General features: G+C 39.4%; 1 protein-coding gene across 1 annotated transcript in view; it reads right to left on the bottom strand.

The window, feature by feature from the left end:
- The window catches only part of TENM1 (teneurin transmembrane protein 1), a 413,153-nt gene that overhangs the window by 106,760 nt on the left and 291,853 nt on the right, over positions 1–14,540 (bottom strand). The window contains exons 19-20 of the mRNA XM_040266625.1: positions 13,448–13,697; positions 4,854–4,874 (exon numbers count right to left, since the gene is read on the bottom strand). Of these exons, the coding sequence (XP_040122559.1) occupies positions 4,854–4,874; positions 13,448–13,697 (271 nt within the window). The remainder of the gene's footprint in view (positions 1–4,853; positions 4,875–13,447; positions 13,698–14,540) is intronic.

Raw genomic sequence — 14,540 nt, 5'->3', positions numbered from 1 at the left:
AGGGCTGTGCTGCAGATATATTGTGCCAAACTTCTCCTTTCCAAGTTTCTTTGTTTCTTACTTTTTTTGTTTGTTTTTTAGCTGACTACCATATTTCTTGAATCCACATTTTCTTCTTTCAGGACATAATACAAGTGATTACATTTGACCTTTCTTTTGGTTGTATCACAATCATCCATACCTCCTAAAGGTGACAAGTTACCTTGACTGGATTTTGATATTCCTGAAATTCTTCAATTATATATTTACATGGGATCTTGCATTATTTTTATCTGCATATGTGGCTGATCTCATTTACTAGTTTTGATCCTCCTAATTTCATTTTTCCTATCACTGCTGGAGTTTTGGTTTGGGGGACATTTTGCTTGAACTTAAGGGTCATGTACTGCTGACATCATCTAAGCTCTAAACTTTGAGGTCTAACCCTTACTCTCCCCCTTTCTCTCAACATGTAATTGTGCCTGCAAATGAACTTTCAGAACTTTTCTTCTATCCCTCCTGCTATTACATTAGTTTTAACCTTCATTATCTCTGGCCTGCAATATTTTCCATAGCCCTGCCCATAGGAGGTGTTTTTGAAACCTTAAATCCATTTTCCCCCATCTTGCCTCCAGAGTTAATCTGATCATTTGCTTCCCATCTTTAAAAACTCTACAGACTTTTAAATATTCCTTGGTATGGGCCACATTCCTTTCTTTACTAAGTAATTAATTCTTGTATGCCTTTTAAGGTTTTATATAGGCATTATCTTCTGAAGAAAGCTTTCCCTAAATCTCTAGGCTCAGTTATTTGCCTATGCTTACCTCTATTCTGGGTGATCACATGTCATATTAACTTTAAAAAAAATGTATTTGTATCCCCTAATAAACCATGAGAGGTTGGACAAGAGCTATCCTGTCTTATCTCTAGTGTGCTCACTGCACAGCACTCAGCCTCACACCTGGTAGCTTAAATCAGAAACCAGAAGCCATTCTTTACTACTCCTTCTTTCTGCCATTCCCTATATCCAGTAAAACAACATTAAAAAAAATTCTACCTCCTAAACTCTTCTCCAATCTGCCCATTTGTCTTTATCTCCACTGTCCGCAGTCCAAGGTTCTGCCATCTCTCACCTGCATTCCTTCCTTGGTACTATTTCTGTTTGTATTTGCTCATGGAGTCATTAAAAAATATTTACTAAGTGCAAACAATGTGCCAAGGAATTGTGCTATGGTCAGGAGACCTACTTGTGTGCACAGCAAAGCCCTTTTCTTCATGAAACTTACAGTCTAGTGGGGGAGTCAGATCAGTAAATGGGCTATGACTTGTAAATAGGAGTGTTACAACAGAAGTAGAAAGGAGAGAAATGAGCAGATAGGAGGAACATGTTACCTAGCAGCACGGATGATATTAGCATTATTTTTTAAAATTATTAACTGAAGTTCATATTTTATTCAGATTTCCTTAGTTTTTACTTAATATCCTTTTTCTGTTTCAGGATTCCATCTAGTATACCAAATTATATTTAGCCTCCCAGTCTCCTTAGGCTCCAAAGGGCTGTGACAGTTTCTCAGAGTTTGCTGGTTTTTGATGACCTTAACAGTTTTAAGGAGTACTGGTCAGGTGTTTTGTAGGATGCTCCTACTGGAATGTGTCTGATTTTTTTTTTTCTCACAGTTAGACAGGGAAGGAAGACCATAGGGGTAAAGTGCCATTCTCATCAAATCAAATCAAGGGTACATAATATCAACATGGCTTATCATTGTTAATGTCGACCTCAATCACCTGGCTGAGGTAGTGTTCGTCAGGTTTGTCCTCTGCAAGTTAACTCTTTCTGTCTTATTTTCCACACTGTATTCTTTTGAGGAAGTTACTCCACCAAGACAACACTTAAAGAGCAGGGAGTGTGCCTCCTTGAGGGTCAAGTATCTATATAAATTATTTGGAGTTCTTCTGCATGCCAACTTTATGTTTTCTTCTCCATTTATTTATGAACTCAACCATTTTTTTTCCTATCAGTATGGACTCATGGATATTTGCTTTATATTTTGCATTAAATCCAATACTACTTGATTTTGTTGCTCAAATTGTTGCAGCTTTAGCCCCTGGGAGCTCTTTCTGTTGGCTTGTGTGCCCCTCATCAACCGCCATCAATGTGGGTGTGCTACTTTCTGGAACTACACGATGCTCCAGGCTCATCTTATACGATACCTGCCCTGGCACTAGAATGAATCATTTCTCCAAGTATCCCTAGTCCTTTTATTGAAAAATGGTATTAGAAACTGAGATCTGAATACTGGGTGTAAGCACTATTTTTTCCCCTCCACACCTCTCTCTCTCCAACTACTCTGTGAACTCTTTGCAGGCAGGAACCTTTCCTTTCTACCTCAGTGCCAACAGAGGGTCTGACAGGGCTGATGTTCAGTAAGTGCTGAACTAAACTGTAGGACATGAATCTAAGACATAGAAGAGATCAGGCCTTGGCTACTTAGCCAAGCAAAATGGAGGGGAGAGGGTCATTAGACTAATTAAGATGCTCTTAAAGACTGGCATGTTCCTGATTGTATTTGTAATTGCCATTTGCCCTCTAAGCATATGTATGTTAATGATAGTAAGGCTGGCAAATACTGACTTGAGATCTAGTTTATAGTTTTAATTGGAAAAAAATCAACTCCAATTGGAATACTTGATTTTTTTCTACTTACCTTCATCAAATAAGAGAGTCCGGTAGATTCCAGGGACATCTTCAACCCTGGAATTACCATGCCAGCTGCTGTAAATAAACTGTGAAGGGCCCGACAGATTCCAGTATTGCTTTGGCAGTCATATGAGACAAAGCATCTCTGTAGCAAAGACTGCTTAAATATGGGTTTGAGTACAAGTTTTCACATATTTAGGTGTACTTTTTGCCTTGAGAATAAAAATTTTCCAGTGCCCTTAGATATTTCTAGAATAAAGAAGGGGTCACACCCCTCCCCAAAACAACCTTCAGTACTTTGGTAGCCAGCTTGTGGAAGTTTCAACTGAACGAGATTAATCATGTTTTGTTTAGGAAAAGTCCATAGGCTATTTTTCCAAGAGAAATGTTATTCGCACAAAAACACTTTGGAATGCATTACATTCATTTATTATTGAATATCCTCAAAGTGCCTGTGAGGGAACTTGAAATTATCATTCTTCTCAAATCTCAACTGAGGAAACCCAGGCACATAGAAAGCTCACCCAGGGTCACTAACAAGTCTGTGCTTGGACCAATATTAGATTAGATTGTATGTGACTGAGTGTGCAAAATAAATACCTTCAGAATACTCTTGTTCTGAAAGTGACAAAAAAAATTCAGTGTTACAATCTTCTTCTAACTATGTTGCTTTGCAAGGCTGTTCTCTGTGCACTGGCCTTTAGAAAATGGAATAGCCCAAATGCGCCAAATTCAAATCTGATTGCTATTTTCTTGACAGCCAACAGTCAGGAAGGTCTCCTATACTGAGATGCAATTTCTTGCCATTTCATGCCATTTCCCAAGTGCACTTCAGCTCTTTTGAGATTGGTTTCTTTCTACTTTGTGAAAACATGCCAAACCTGAGAAAGAAAAACCACTGGAACACATTCCAATTTGTTCTAATCCCTTGTGTCTAAACACATATTGCGATTTGAAATATGTGAAGATTATAACTTTAGTGTTAGACTTATTGTCATCTTCTGGTTAGTTTTCCATGCAAGCAATGCCTGGATGGAGACTTAGCAAAGATAACTTAGCAAATATCACTTCATTCATGCCAGTTAAAACCACATAGATTGTTAAATGGGCAATTAATGCTCATAATTAATACTGTGCAACATTTTACCAGCAAGCAATTTGATAACCAACTTAATTTGCTTAAGGAATCAGTTATGCCAAAGTAGCAAGGCTGATCTTGTGCACTGGCATTTGGGAAGTGCCTCTCCCAAATGGAATCCAAATGACAAACCCCATCACTGCCATTTTGATGACAATTGGCATTAGAAAGTGAACAAATTCAATTTTCCCCTTTGCAATTTCAGGTAACTTAGAACAGTTTTGACAAGTGTAATGTGTTAAAAAGTTGAATAGACATACTTATTATGACTAATTTCAGAGTTATATGCCATTGTCAGTAAATGGTCAGTTTAAAATTTATCTTTTTTTTTTTTTATGGGGTAAAATAGAAACCATGAGGTTGCATAAGAGGAACATGGAGAAATCTTATTCAAGAACATTCTCTTAATATACTCGTCAACTAAATTCCTGGAAGTAGAAAGACTGCTGCGCCATCTCTTTCTCTACTTGCAACTTGAAAGTGAAAGTGAAGTGAAAGTGTTAGTCGCTCAGTTGTGTCTGACTCTTTGTGATTCCATGGACTGTAGCCCGCAGGACTCCTCTATCCATGGGACTCTCCAGGCAATAATACTGGAGTAGGTTGCCATGCCCTCCTCCAGGGGGTCTTCCTGATCCAGGGATCAAACCCACATCTCTTGTCTCCTGCATTGGCAAGAGGATTCTTTACCATCTGAGCCACCAGGGGAGTCCACAACATCAAATCTATTCGAACTTACAGACTCATCTGTGATATCACCTAAGAAAACACCATGAGACTGGAGGCTTTGCTTTCCCAGGAAGTACTTAACTGCCAACTTTCTCTTATCGTGTTTTCTTTTTGGTACATTCTGATCCTCCAGCAAATTTCACTTAGTGGGGCTCTCCTTTTGGAAAACACTTACCTGAGTTATAACTCCTAAGTTAACATTCACATTATTCCTTTAACCTTATTTAAGAAGTAAAGTTTCCCTATTAGCATTAGGAGGTGATGTCTTAGGCAGGAAGGGACATTAGGCACCCACCCATGTGATTTGCTTACCTATGTCTGGTATCTCTGTTTCTAGGGTGCACAAGGTATCCACGAATAGCAAGTAAAAGCAAACGGAGAGTCATCAGTATCATCCAACAAACCAAATTGAACCAGACACACCTATTCCTAACTCAGCTTGTGGTCAGTAGAGGGACTCCATAGGGATCACTCAGTCAGATGGGTAAGCCAAAGTGGACCCAATCCCTCCTGGCTGCTTATCCTAAGATGGCGCAAAGATGACTGAACATCCATCCAGCTTGGTGACTGGGCTAAAGCTCTAAGGTAGTTTTTTTTTCAAAAAGTTCTCTCTGGACTGTTTTCATTGGAAGCAGCTGAGCTCTTGCCACATGTGCAGTTTCTCCCCAGTCATGCCAAATCAGAATCTGGAAGTGGGAGTGGGGCCCAAGAATTCCATTGTCAACAAACTCAGTTGGTGATTCTGAGGCAGAATAAGGCTTAAGAACCCCTGGGCTGTTTTAAAGAAGTACCCACTGCAAAGGGTCTAATCATGCAAGTCTCTAACTTGAAAGTCACTTTATCAAAATGCAAACTCTTTCATTATCAAGTCTATGTACAACAGACATCCCCAACCCAAGCTTAAGCCACTTATATGATTGTAGAGGTGAGATAGGGACATCGCTTGTGCACATTAGCACAAGTATTTAGCAATATTAAACAATTTAACAAATTGAAAGTATAAAACATTTTTCTTCAACCATGATAGAATGTACTTGGCATCAAAACCGCTGCATCAAGAAAGTTTCAATAAAACATCGTTTACATCAAACTACGAGGGCCTTGTACTGGCCAGCTACTCATGCTCTGAGGGAGCAACCAGGGTGGGTAAAACAGAACTGTCATGTCAGAAACAGCAGAATGCTTCAGGGTCCCTGATCTGTTAACAGCTTGGCACAGGGAACTGCCTAGGGTATCTTACTCTGGGATGGGGTATGGGTCTTCTCGCCCAGGGAGCACAGTCTGTGTATAGGCCTGACCTTGGATCAAATCTGCCCAGAATTAAAAGGTTATAATCATCTGTGAAATATAGTCATTGGAGTTTTAAAATCCTTTTAAACCTGGCCCTTAGGTCATTTTGAAAATCATGAAGATAACAAATCTTTTTATCTAAACTAGAAAATGTTCTTATTAGTGGGAACATCAGGAAAGAAGAGAAGATACAAAATGATTTCCTTTGAAGCCATCTGCAACTACCGATTTAACTCCTGTTGAAGAGAATCCTTTTGGGATTTGACTAGGTGGGCGACAGTGATGATCCACTGACTTTTCCGTTTTATGTATTAGTCACTCCAGTTGTGTCTGACTCTTTGTGACCCCATGGACTGTAGCCTACTAGGCTCCTCTATCCATGGAATTCTCCAGGCAAGAATACTGGAGTGAGTTGCCATGCCCTCCTCCAGGGGATCTTCCTGACCCAGGGATCGAACCTGGCTCTCCTGCATTGTAGGCAGACTCTTTACCAACTGAGCCACCAGGGAAGCCCCTTCTATTTCATGGGGCCACCTCTAAAGCGTGGGTATCCCCAGGGCTGACACAAAAAATCAAAAGGTAAGGGTGATGTGATGTGATTAGAAATCTGGCCTCAGGCATTTAAACTTCTTTCAGTTTCCTTGTCTCTAGACACTTGCTTATTTTTGTGGCCTCTGAACTATAGGGTGAAAGTGCTTAAGGCTGGCTCTAATCACTGTTACATGGTTGATCTTCTTGAAGGAAGTCGAGTTATGAACATACTAGAAGGATCTCATTAAAGCATGGTTTCATCTGCCACAGACTCTCATGGTACAGAACCATGTGTGTGGCTCCAAAAGGTTTTGAAATTCTTAGGTGATGGCAAGGAGTGGGGAGGGGGTGGTGTGATTTTCTTGTGGCCGCTTCTGATCATGCCAATAATGTCACCGTGAATTTGGGACGATGTCCCATATTATGCAGAGCAGCTTCTCTCATTAACATCTCAGAGGGAGGAAGAGAAAATGACGGAATTTATTTCCAGTGTGTGACCTTGTTCTGTCTCAGAATTACTTTTAGTTAAAGATTTAGGATTGAGCCACCACCAAAGTCGGTTTGCTGTCCAGCTGGCAATGGACTGCACGCTGAGGTGTCAGTGTGTGAGTGCCTCACAGGCACCTGGGCCCATCAGTGGGCATCACCACCTGGCAACTGACTGACTTGAAGTTTGCCGTGAGTTTGGAGGAGAAAGGTATGGAAAGGCAAATCTTTTCAGAGCAAGAAATGCTCCTGATGGTAGGATCTTTAAGTCGATCTTTGATTTTGTTCAGGACCTGCAAGATTAAAAGGGCTGTCTATTCGTTTTTAATTAAAAACTAAAAAAAAAAACCTTTTTACTGAGATATAATTCACATACCCCCAAATCTCACCCTTTGAAAAAGTGCAATTCAGCAGTTTCCAGTAGACTCATAGAGTTGTACAACCATGGCCATCATCCGATTCCAGAACATTTGCATCATCTTATGAAGAAACCCCGTACCCATTAGCAGTCAGTTCCCATTTACCCCATTTCTCCAGCCCCAGGCAACCATTCATCTGCTTTCTGTCTCTGAATTTGTTTATTCTTGACATTTCATATACATGGCATTAGATAATGTGTGGTATTTTGTGCCTGGCTTCTTTCATTTAGCATCATGTATGACCCATTCTTTGTACATTTTGGTAAGGATGTATAACCCATTCTTTAGTACATTTCACGGATGGAGAAAAAGGGGTAAGCCAACTTTGGAGTTTCTGGCTCATGACCAGACGTCACGAGAGTTTGCCTGGCCTGCTCTGTGCTGGTTGCAGCACTTTGCTTGTTCTTCATGCTGTTCTTAGCTTCTTCCCTTATCCTTAGTCAGAAAATATCTGATATCAAAGAATGGACTTCCCTGGGTGTTCATCTTCTCATGGGAGTCTTCCTTTGAAGACTGAGTTCCCACTCCTGCCACTTCTTAAAGCTTCCAACTTTAGGAAACCCTCAGTTAAGACTATCCTTCTCATCCTCTGTCCCTTGGCCTTATCATAACTTTCCTGCGTTGTTTTCAGGGCCCTGCTTTCAGCTAGCCATTCGCTTGAAAGTCAATCTGACAAACGAATCCACGCTCGGTGATTAATGATGATTTTAGCTTGATGGATTTTTCCAACACAGGTTCTCGTGTTGGGAACTCTTGGAGAGCCAATGTCTCAACTCAGAGGAATGCATTTCTTAGTGTGGCAATTTGGGCCCCTTGGAAGGTCAGCAAAGATGTTTTGGGTGTGAGGTAAATGGAGCTTTTGGGTGACAATGCTAATATATGAGACTAAACTGGAAAGCTAACCACCCATTTCATCTATATGTAGTCTGTTTCTCTGTTTGGAACTCCAGTGTTGCTGACGAGAGGAAGGTTCTTGGTCATTTTTCAGATATTTTCAGAGCCCTTAAAGTCTGTGTTCCATTTGTTCCTTCAACAGAGCTCTCTACAACTTCTACTGTCCCTCATCATGCTAACTGCCCCTAAATGGGTGATATTCCAGTTCTACCCAATCTCCAGGCAAAGACAGGAGTTGAGTCTTAAGAACAATGTGGGAAATATTAACCAGTCACTGTGAAAGAAACAGTAAAATCTCAAGAGAAAATTTTCATGTCACATTGACATTTGTCAAGTCCAAATTACTCAAGGCACCAAGAAGCACTTGGTAGGCTCTTTTCTTTTCTTCCTTTTTTCCTTTTTAAGGGAAAGACAAAACAAGTATCTGGAGAATCATGGTATCTTTAACAATAACAGCATGAGGTTTTTACAAAGAATAAATCATTTCCAGTTATGCTTAATAGATTTGTGAAATTAGAAGATGAGAGGGGAGCAAGAGGATACTCATATTTAAATTCTTACAAAGCACTTCATATGGTGTCTCCTGTTTTTATTTATATAATTACCCATGTGAGTTTTAGAAAACTGAAAAATGACTCTGAGGTCACAATCAAAGGAAGATGAAACAGTCATAATTGATGAGAAACAGTTGATGGACTTGGGGATGCTGAGAATGAAGAAGAGAAAGTTCAGGTACCTATCTTAACATTTGTGAAAGCTTCTCAGGTAAATGAAGGAAGTGGCTTCTGTGCTTTAGATGTAAACATTTGCCACTACTGAGTGGATGTTTCATGAAGGCAGATTTTTGCTCAATATAAGGAAGAATTTTCAACAGAGCATTCCAAAGATGCAGTGGGTTGTTGGGTGAGATAAGTAAGTTTTCTATTATTGAGAGGGATAAACAAAGTAAAGATGATCAACCATCAGGGATGCAGTGCACACTACGTTTTACCAGACACCTCTATGGACTCTTCTATCACTAAGCTCATAAATCTGTGATATCACTTTTTAGTTACTGAAATATGTGTGTCTGTATGTGTGTTTAAAATTTTAACATGAGAAGCAAAGCACTAGGGATATCTAAACCTAAGCTATCTCATAAATCTATCTTTAAAAAAAAAAAACTTCACAGAACGAATTTTTGAGATTCCCTCAGGTTTAATTGCATGATCTTATAAGCTTCCCTTCTTTATTATTGTATCTTAATTTCCCACTGGAAGGAAGCACTAAGATGTATATGTGCAGATGAAATCTGCAGTAAACAGGCAAAGGGATACTACATGCTTAAATAACAAGAAATAATCTTATTGATCTTGGCATGTTGCTAATAATAATGACATAACTGACTTTTTTGTACTCTCTCCATTCAGCCAATGGGGGATCAGCTAGAGGAAATAAATGATCATCCACCAATGAAAATGAAATCACTTTTGAGGTCAGATGAAAGAAACTCAATTGGGGACAGTTTGGATCAGTGGAGCTGAGAGGAAAAATCTATAGTCTGCCAGTCTTTGAAATGTCAAGGGGCATCTAGAATTGTTCAATGTGGCCCAAAATAGAACAAGAAGATGAAAGAGAAGGAAATATAGAAGGGCACCCAGTAGGGGCAAGCTTTATGTCCTCTCAAGATGTCATCAAACACTGGGCGGATAACTACACATTTGTGGATCTTAAAACAGGTTAAACTGTATAAGACATGTAAGAGGATGAGTATCCTCTTACATGCTCAAATACTAAATTGACAATTTTATAGATACAAAAGTAGAAAACAGAGTAGTTAAGTTATATAATGAATAACCTGACAGAGAGTGAAGATCTAGAATGTTCTCTATTTTTTTCTGTAATAACTTATTGACAATATTGCTCTTCCACTCAGTTTTAAATGCAACCAATTAACATAGTGACTATATATAGTTTGTGTTTCCAAGGAAACAGATGACTCAACCAAATAAAATGACTAATATGCGCTGGGGGGGGGGCGATTAAATTAACTGATTTTAACATCAACCAAAAATTGGTACAAAACGAACTCTCTCTATATATAAAGTAGAATTCAATGAACATTATGGTTATTAAGCTAGCAAAACCACCTTGTGTCAACTTATTTCTCCCAAGAAAGTTTAAACTTGGAAAAGTTATAAAGCAAATATATAAATTCACCAGTCATATGTGAAAGATGCAAAGTGTACAGAATAGACTACTGATCAGGACACTTTTTTTTTAAAGTAACTCTAATAAGGACTATACTAGTTTCTGATTAAACATGACAGATAATGTTTGCTGTCATAGACTGGGTTGATGGTTTTGACTATCATCAAATAGGGAGTTACCTGTTAATTACATCTAAATGATCATATCTATATATTTATATTCTATCAGGTTATTTCTCCGATGGCCATTCACAAGAGTGTTGGGAGTAGACAAGGAAGAATAATTTTTTCTCCTTGAAAGAAATGCAGGGAATCTTAACCATGAGTCTATGAAAGGGCTTCATCCACAGGGATAAGTTGCTAGGGTGGGAGGTGGGAGGTGGAGATATGGGGAGAGAATGAAAATATGTAATGGCTGGGTTTTGTGTGAATGTGTTTATTTCTGGGGGAGAAGGCCCATAACATTCAATAGATTCTCAAAAAGGTCTGAGAACTTAAAGAAAAATGTTAGGAAGAACTGCTGTATAGGATGTCAGCTCAGAAGAGCCAGCTAGGCAGACTCACGCTAAGTGAAAGCCTGGGTGTGTGAGCTCATGGTATGTGCTCGCCTGTGCCTTTGAAGAGCTATGACAGTGAGAGAAAATGGTGTCTGAGCCACCAGGGAAGTCAAGAAGGAATAGGGATTGGAAACTACTTCACTCTGTCCAAAACAAAATTTTTCTTATACTGAGAAAATCACTTTGCAATTAGGGTCCAAGTTATTCTATTTTATTCTTCAAATGACTTTGTGTTAAAGGAAGGTCATAAGGTACTTTGGACTAAAATGCAAATTTGTGAACTGTTAAGGACCCTTGACCAAGAGAGAATCTTCTCAATTAATGACAATTGCTCCACCTTAGGTAAATTTGCATTTAAATGACAAGGGAAAGGAGTCTATTTAGCTGGGTTTTCTTTATAGTAATAGTTTTGGTTTTTATAGATAATCCTATGGGTTTTTTCCTCTGAGAAGGCAGCTATTAATATATAGGAGCTAGTTACATAGGTTTTATAGGGTTGGCTATATGGGGTCAGCCAGGCAAGGTCTGTATGCAAGGGCCAATATCTGCATGCCTGGAAACATTCAGATGGTGAATGAATTGTTCAGTGCTCCACCTATGTTTGGCATCATGTAGACAGAGCATCCCTAGGATTTTGAAGACAATGTAGAATGTTGTATAAAACATTTCCAAATCCAGGCTACAACCATCATGGCCTTCTTCATTGATTTTCCAGTAAGTAGGTGCCCAAAGGGATACACTGCTTGTAATGACAAATCCTGGTGAGGTATGACATCCCAAGGTACATGAACATTTGATTAGGGCAGGGTGCTATGAATTAGTACCTCTTTAGACTCTGTAGATGTGCTTTATCTTTATAAAATCTTAATTTTACAGTCTATTTTTTTTATCAGTCAAGGGATTTAACAGCTTTTTTCTCTATGACAGCGTTTGCAATTATAATTAAGAAACGTATTAAAACTGGAGTGAATTAATGTGAAAAATGGATGGGGGTTTGGGACTAGAAGAGTTCTCTAAGTAGGTATGAAAGACTCAGTCTGAGAAAAGGGAGGTAGATTCCAAAGGAAAGCATGAGAATTTGAAAACTTTTGAGGAATGTCCTTATGTATTCAGATTTCCACGTTTATGTGATCATAAGTGTTAAATGAAAATGACCCAAGACTTTTCATGTGATTTGACTGGTCCTGACTGTGCTCTGTGCATACATGTTGCTCCATCATTGTCTCTATTCTCCCAGTCACTGTTCTTGGTCACTACTTTTCAGGTCACTGAGGTGATGCCCAAGGCAAGAACTGTTTTATGGAAGAGTTTATAGGGTGGCATCAAAGTTTTCTGGAACATAGGGAAATTTTCAGCCTCATGTCCTGAAGGCATGTGTCAGGGATAAAACTGTCACAACCAATTAGGAGAAGGCTCTATTAGTTTATCCAGGGGAGGGGAAACAGATCTGTCTCTCCCTCTTGGGATGGGAGAGGATGTCTTCCTTTTCTAGGACTCCAGGGGACATATATTTGTGCCTTATATCCTTAGAAACCTGAATATGCATTGGAAGGACTGATGCTAAAGCTGATGTTCCAATACTTTGGCCACCTGATGTGAAGAGCCGACTCATTTGAAAAGATCCTGATGCTGGGAAAGATTGAAGGCAGGAGGAGAAGGGGAAGACAGAGGATGAGATGGTTAGATGGCATCATTGACTCAGTGGACATGAGTTAAGCAAACTCCGGGAGATGGTGAAAATCTTGCCATGGAAAGCTTGCCATGCTGCAGTCTATGGGGTCACAAAGAGTCAGACACAACTGAGCAACTGAACAACAACAATAATCCTTAGAAAGGGAGAAATAAAGATGATTAAGTCAAGGTCTCTTTAGTTGTTATTTCTGTGTAACTCCAAAATATGAACAACAGTGCCAAAAGGTATGAATTCCTTTCAAATGGTGTCAAAATACTTTGTCCTCTCAAGAAAATTCCTAAAACAGAGTGAGAAAGTCTAAAGATGGATGCTTTAATCATTTTTTCCAACGGATCAGAGCTTTTATGGATGAAAAAACTAATCCTTCTTCAACTGTCGTGTAAACACAGGCGGCCATTTTCCTTTTAATGAATGGACCACTTCAAAAGACTGGACCTGGAGAACTTAGAAAATGTAGTTTTTGGCTCTGACAACACCTCTACCTGCTAGAATCAATACTATGTATTTTTGATCAGTCTTTGTCATGGGCAGAGCAGGGGTTGAGTGACTTACCTGAGCATGTGACAGAATGGATCTCCACATCAGTGTCAGGAATGCACTCAGGGAAGGCCACACATACAGGCATGTCAACACTTCCTGGTTCTCCAAAGCAGTGCTCAAAGGTTTCTTCAAGTGGGAGTAGGCATGGTGACCTATGTCTTTGGCCCTATTCCTGCATCTCAGCTCGGTACTACAATATGGCAACTGCATTTTCTGTTCCTTCGTGCAATGCCTTGTCTGTCTCTGTTATCTCATTCTTGCTTTCACCTTATCCGCTAAGCAAACATAGAGATTAGAGGAGACTTACCTTAATTCCAAAATACTAACGGAGTTTCCCGAGGGAAATATTCGCCTTACAAAATTGAAGTCACCAACATACACACTACCATCAGGGCCAGAAGCTAAAGCAACGGGAGCGAAGAGTTTGTTGTTGTGGGCGGGGCCATTGCAGTTGGTGCAGGCTACGCTCCGTTGGTGTCCATTACCCATTATGGTTGCTATGACTGGAGGCTGCTGGGAAATGAACATATTTTCTCCATTCCCTTTATGTATGATTCCTAGATCCAAGGGGGAAAAAAAGAATTAAAAAATAAGCACACCATATTCTCAGCAATATTTTAAATTCACTCTCATTGTTCAAAGCAGGAAGGAGTGTTGGCTTGCTATAGAAGAACCTGAGAGTGAAGCACATCACCCCAGCTTTTATTTAACTGCACAGCTACAACAAATGGCATAACACTTTGCCTCAGTTTGTCCATCTATGAAATGGGGTAATATATCCAGTCCATTTAATGTTGATTCTAAATGATGATTCTAGCGTTTAATGACTAACTTTTAATGATTTACTGTTCACTTTGGGCTCTGTGACTCATCCGTGGCTGGTTTTTCATCTCTGACTGACTTTCTTCTGATGCCTGGTGCACATCTGTCTGACTTCAAATCACCTGCTCTATACAACTATGAAAAGGGAGGATCAGTCAATTTTAATATTAACCTAGCAAAACACAATCAGAAAGGTAATCTACTTTGGTAAAAAGAAATCATACTACTAGAATGCACTTTAAAAATAAGAGAAAAGCACTTGAATGTTCCACTCTTTTGGACCATATCTCACTATCATCAGTGCAGGAAATAAAAGATACCGACTTATGAAAATGCTGGAAACTACTGTGCAGTCATTTTCTCTGGGAAATCTCATCCATTCTCATGACTTAACTCCCATAGCTCTATGTTGAAACTTTTCTCCTGTCCAGAATTCTCACCTGACATGCAATTTCCTACTACATCTCTTTACTTGGATGTCCCACTGGTACCCCAAACTCAACAAGTTTAAGACTGAACTCAGTAGGCAAAACACTTTCTGACATAAATCACAGCAAGATCCTCTATGACCCACCTCC

Source organism: Oryx dammah, unplaced genomic scaffold, assembly GCF_014754425.2.
Source record: "Oryx dammah isolate SB20612 unplaced genomic scaffold, SCBI_Odam_1.1 HiC_scaffold_23, whole genome shotgun sequence".
In the NCBI taxonomy this organism is placed as follows: Eukaryota; Metazoa; Chordata; class Mammalia; order Artiodactyla; family Bovidae; genus Oryx; species Oryx dammah.
The sequence above is the reverse complement of the archived record's forward strand: the minus strand, read 5'-3'. Positions and strand labels throughout refer to the sequence as shown.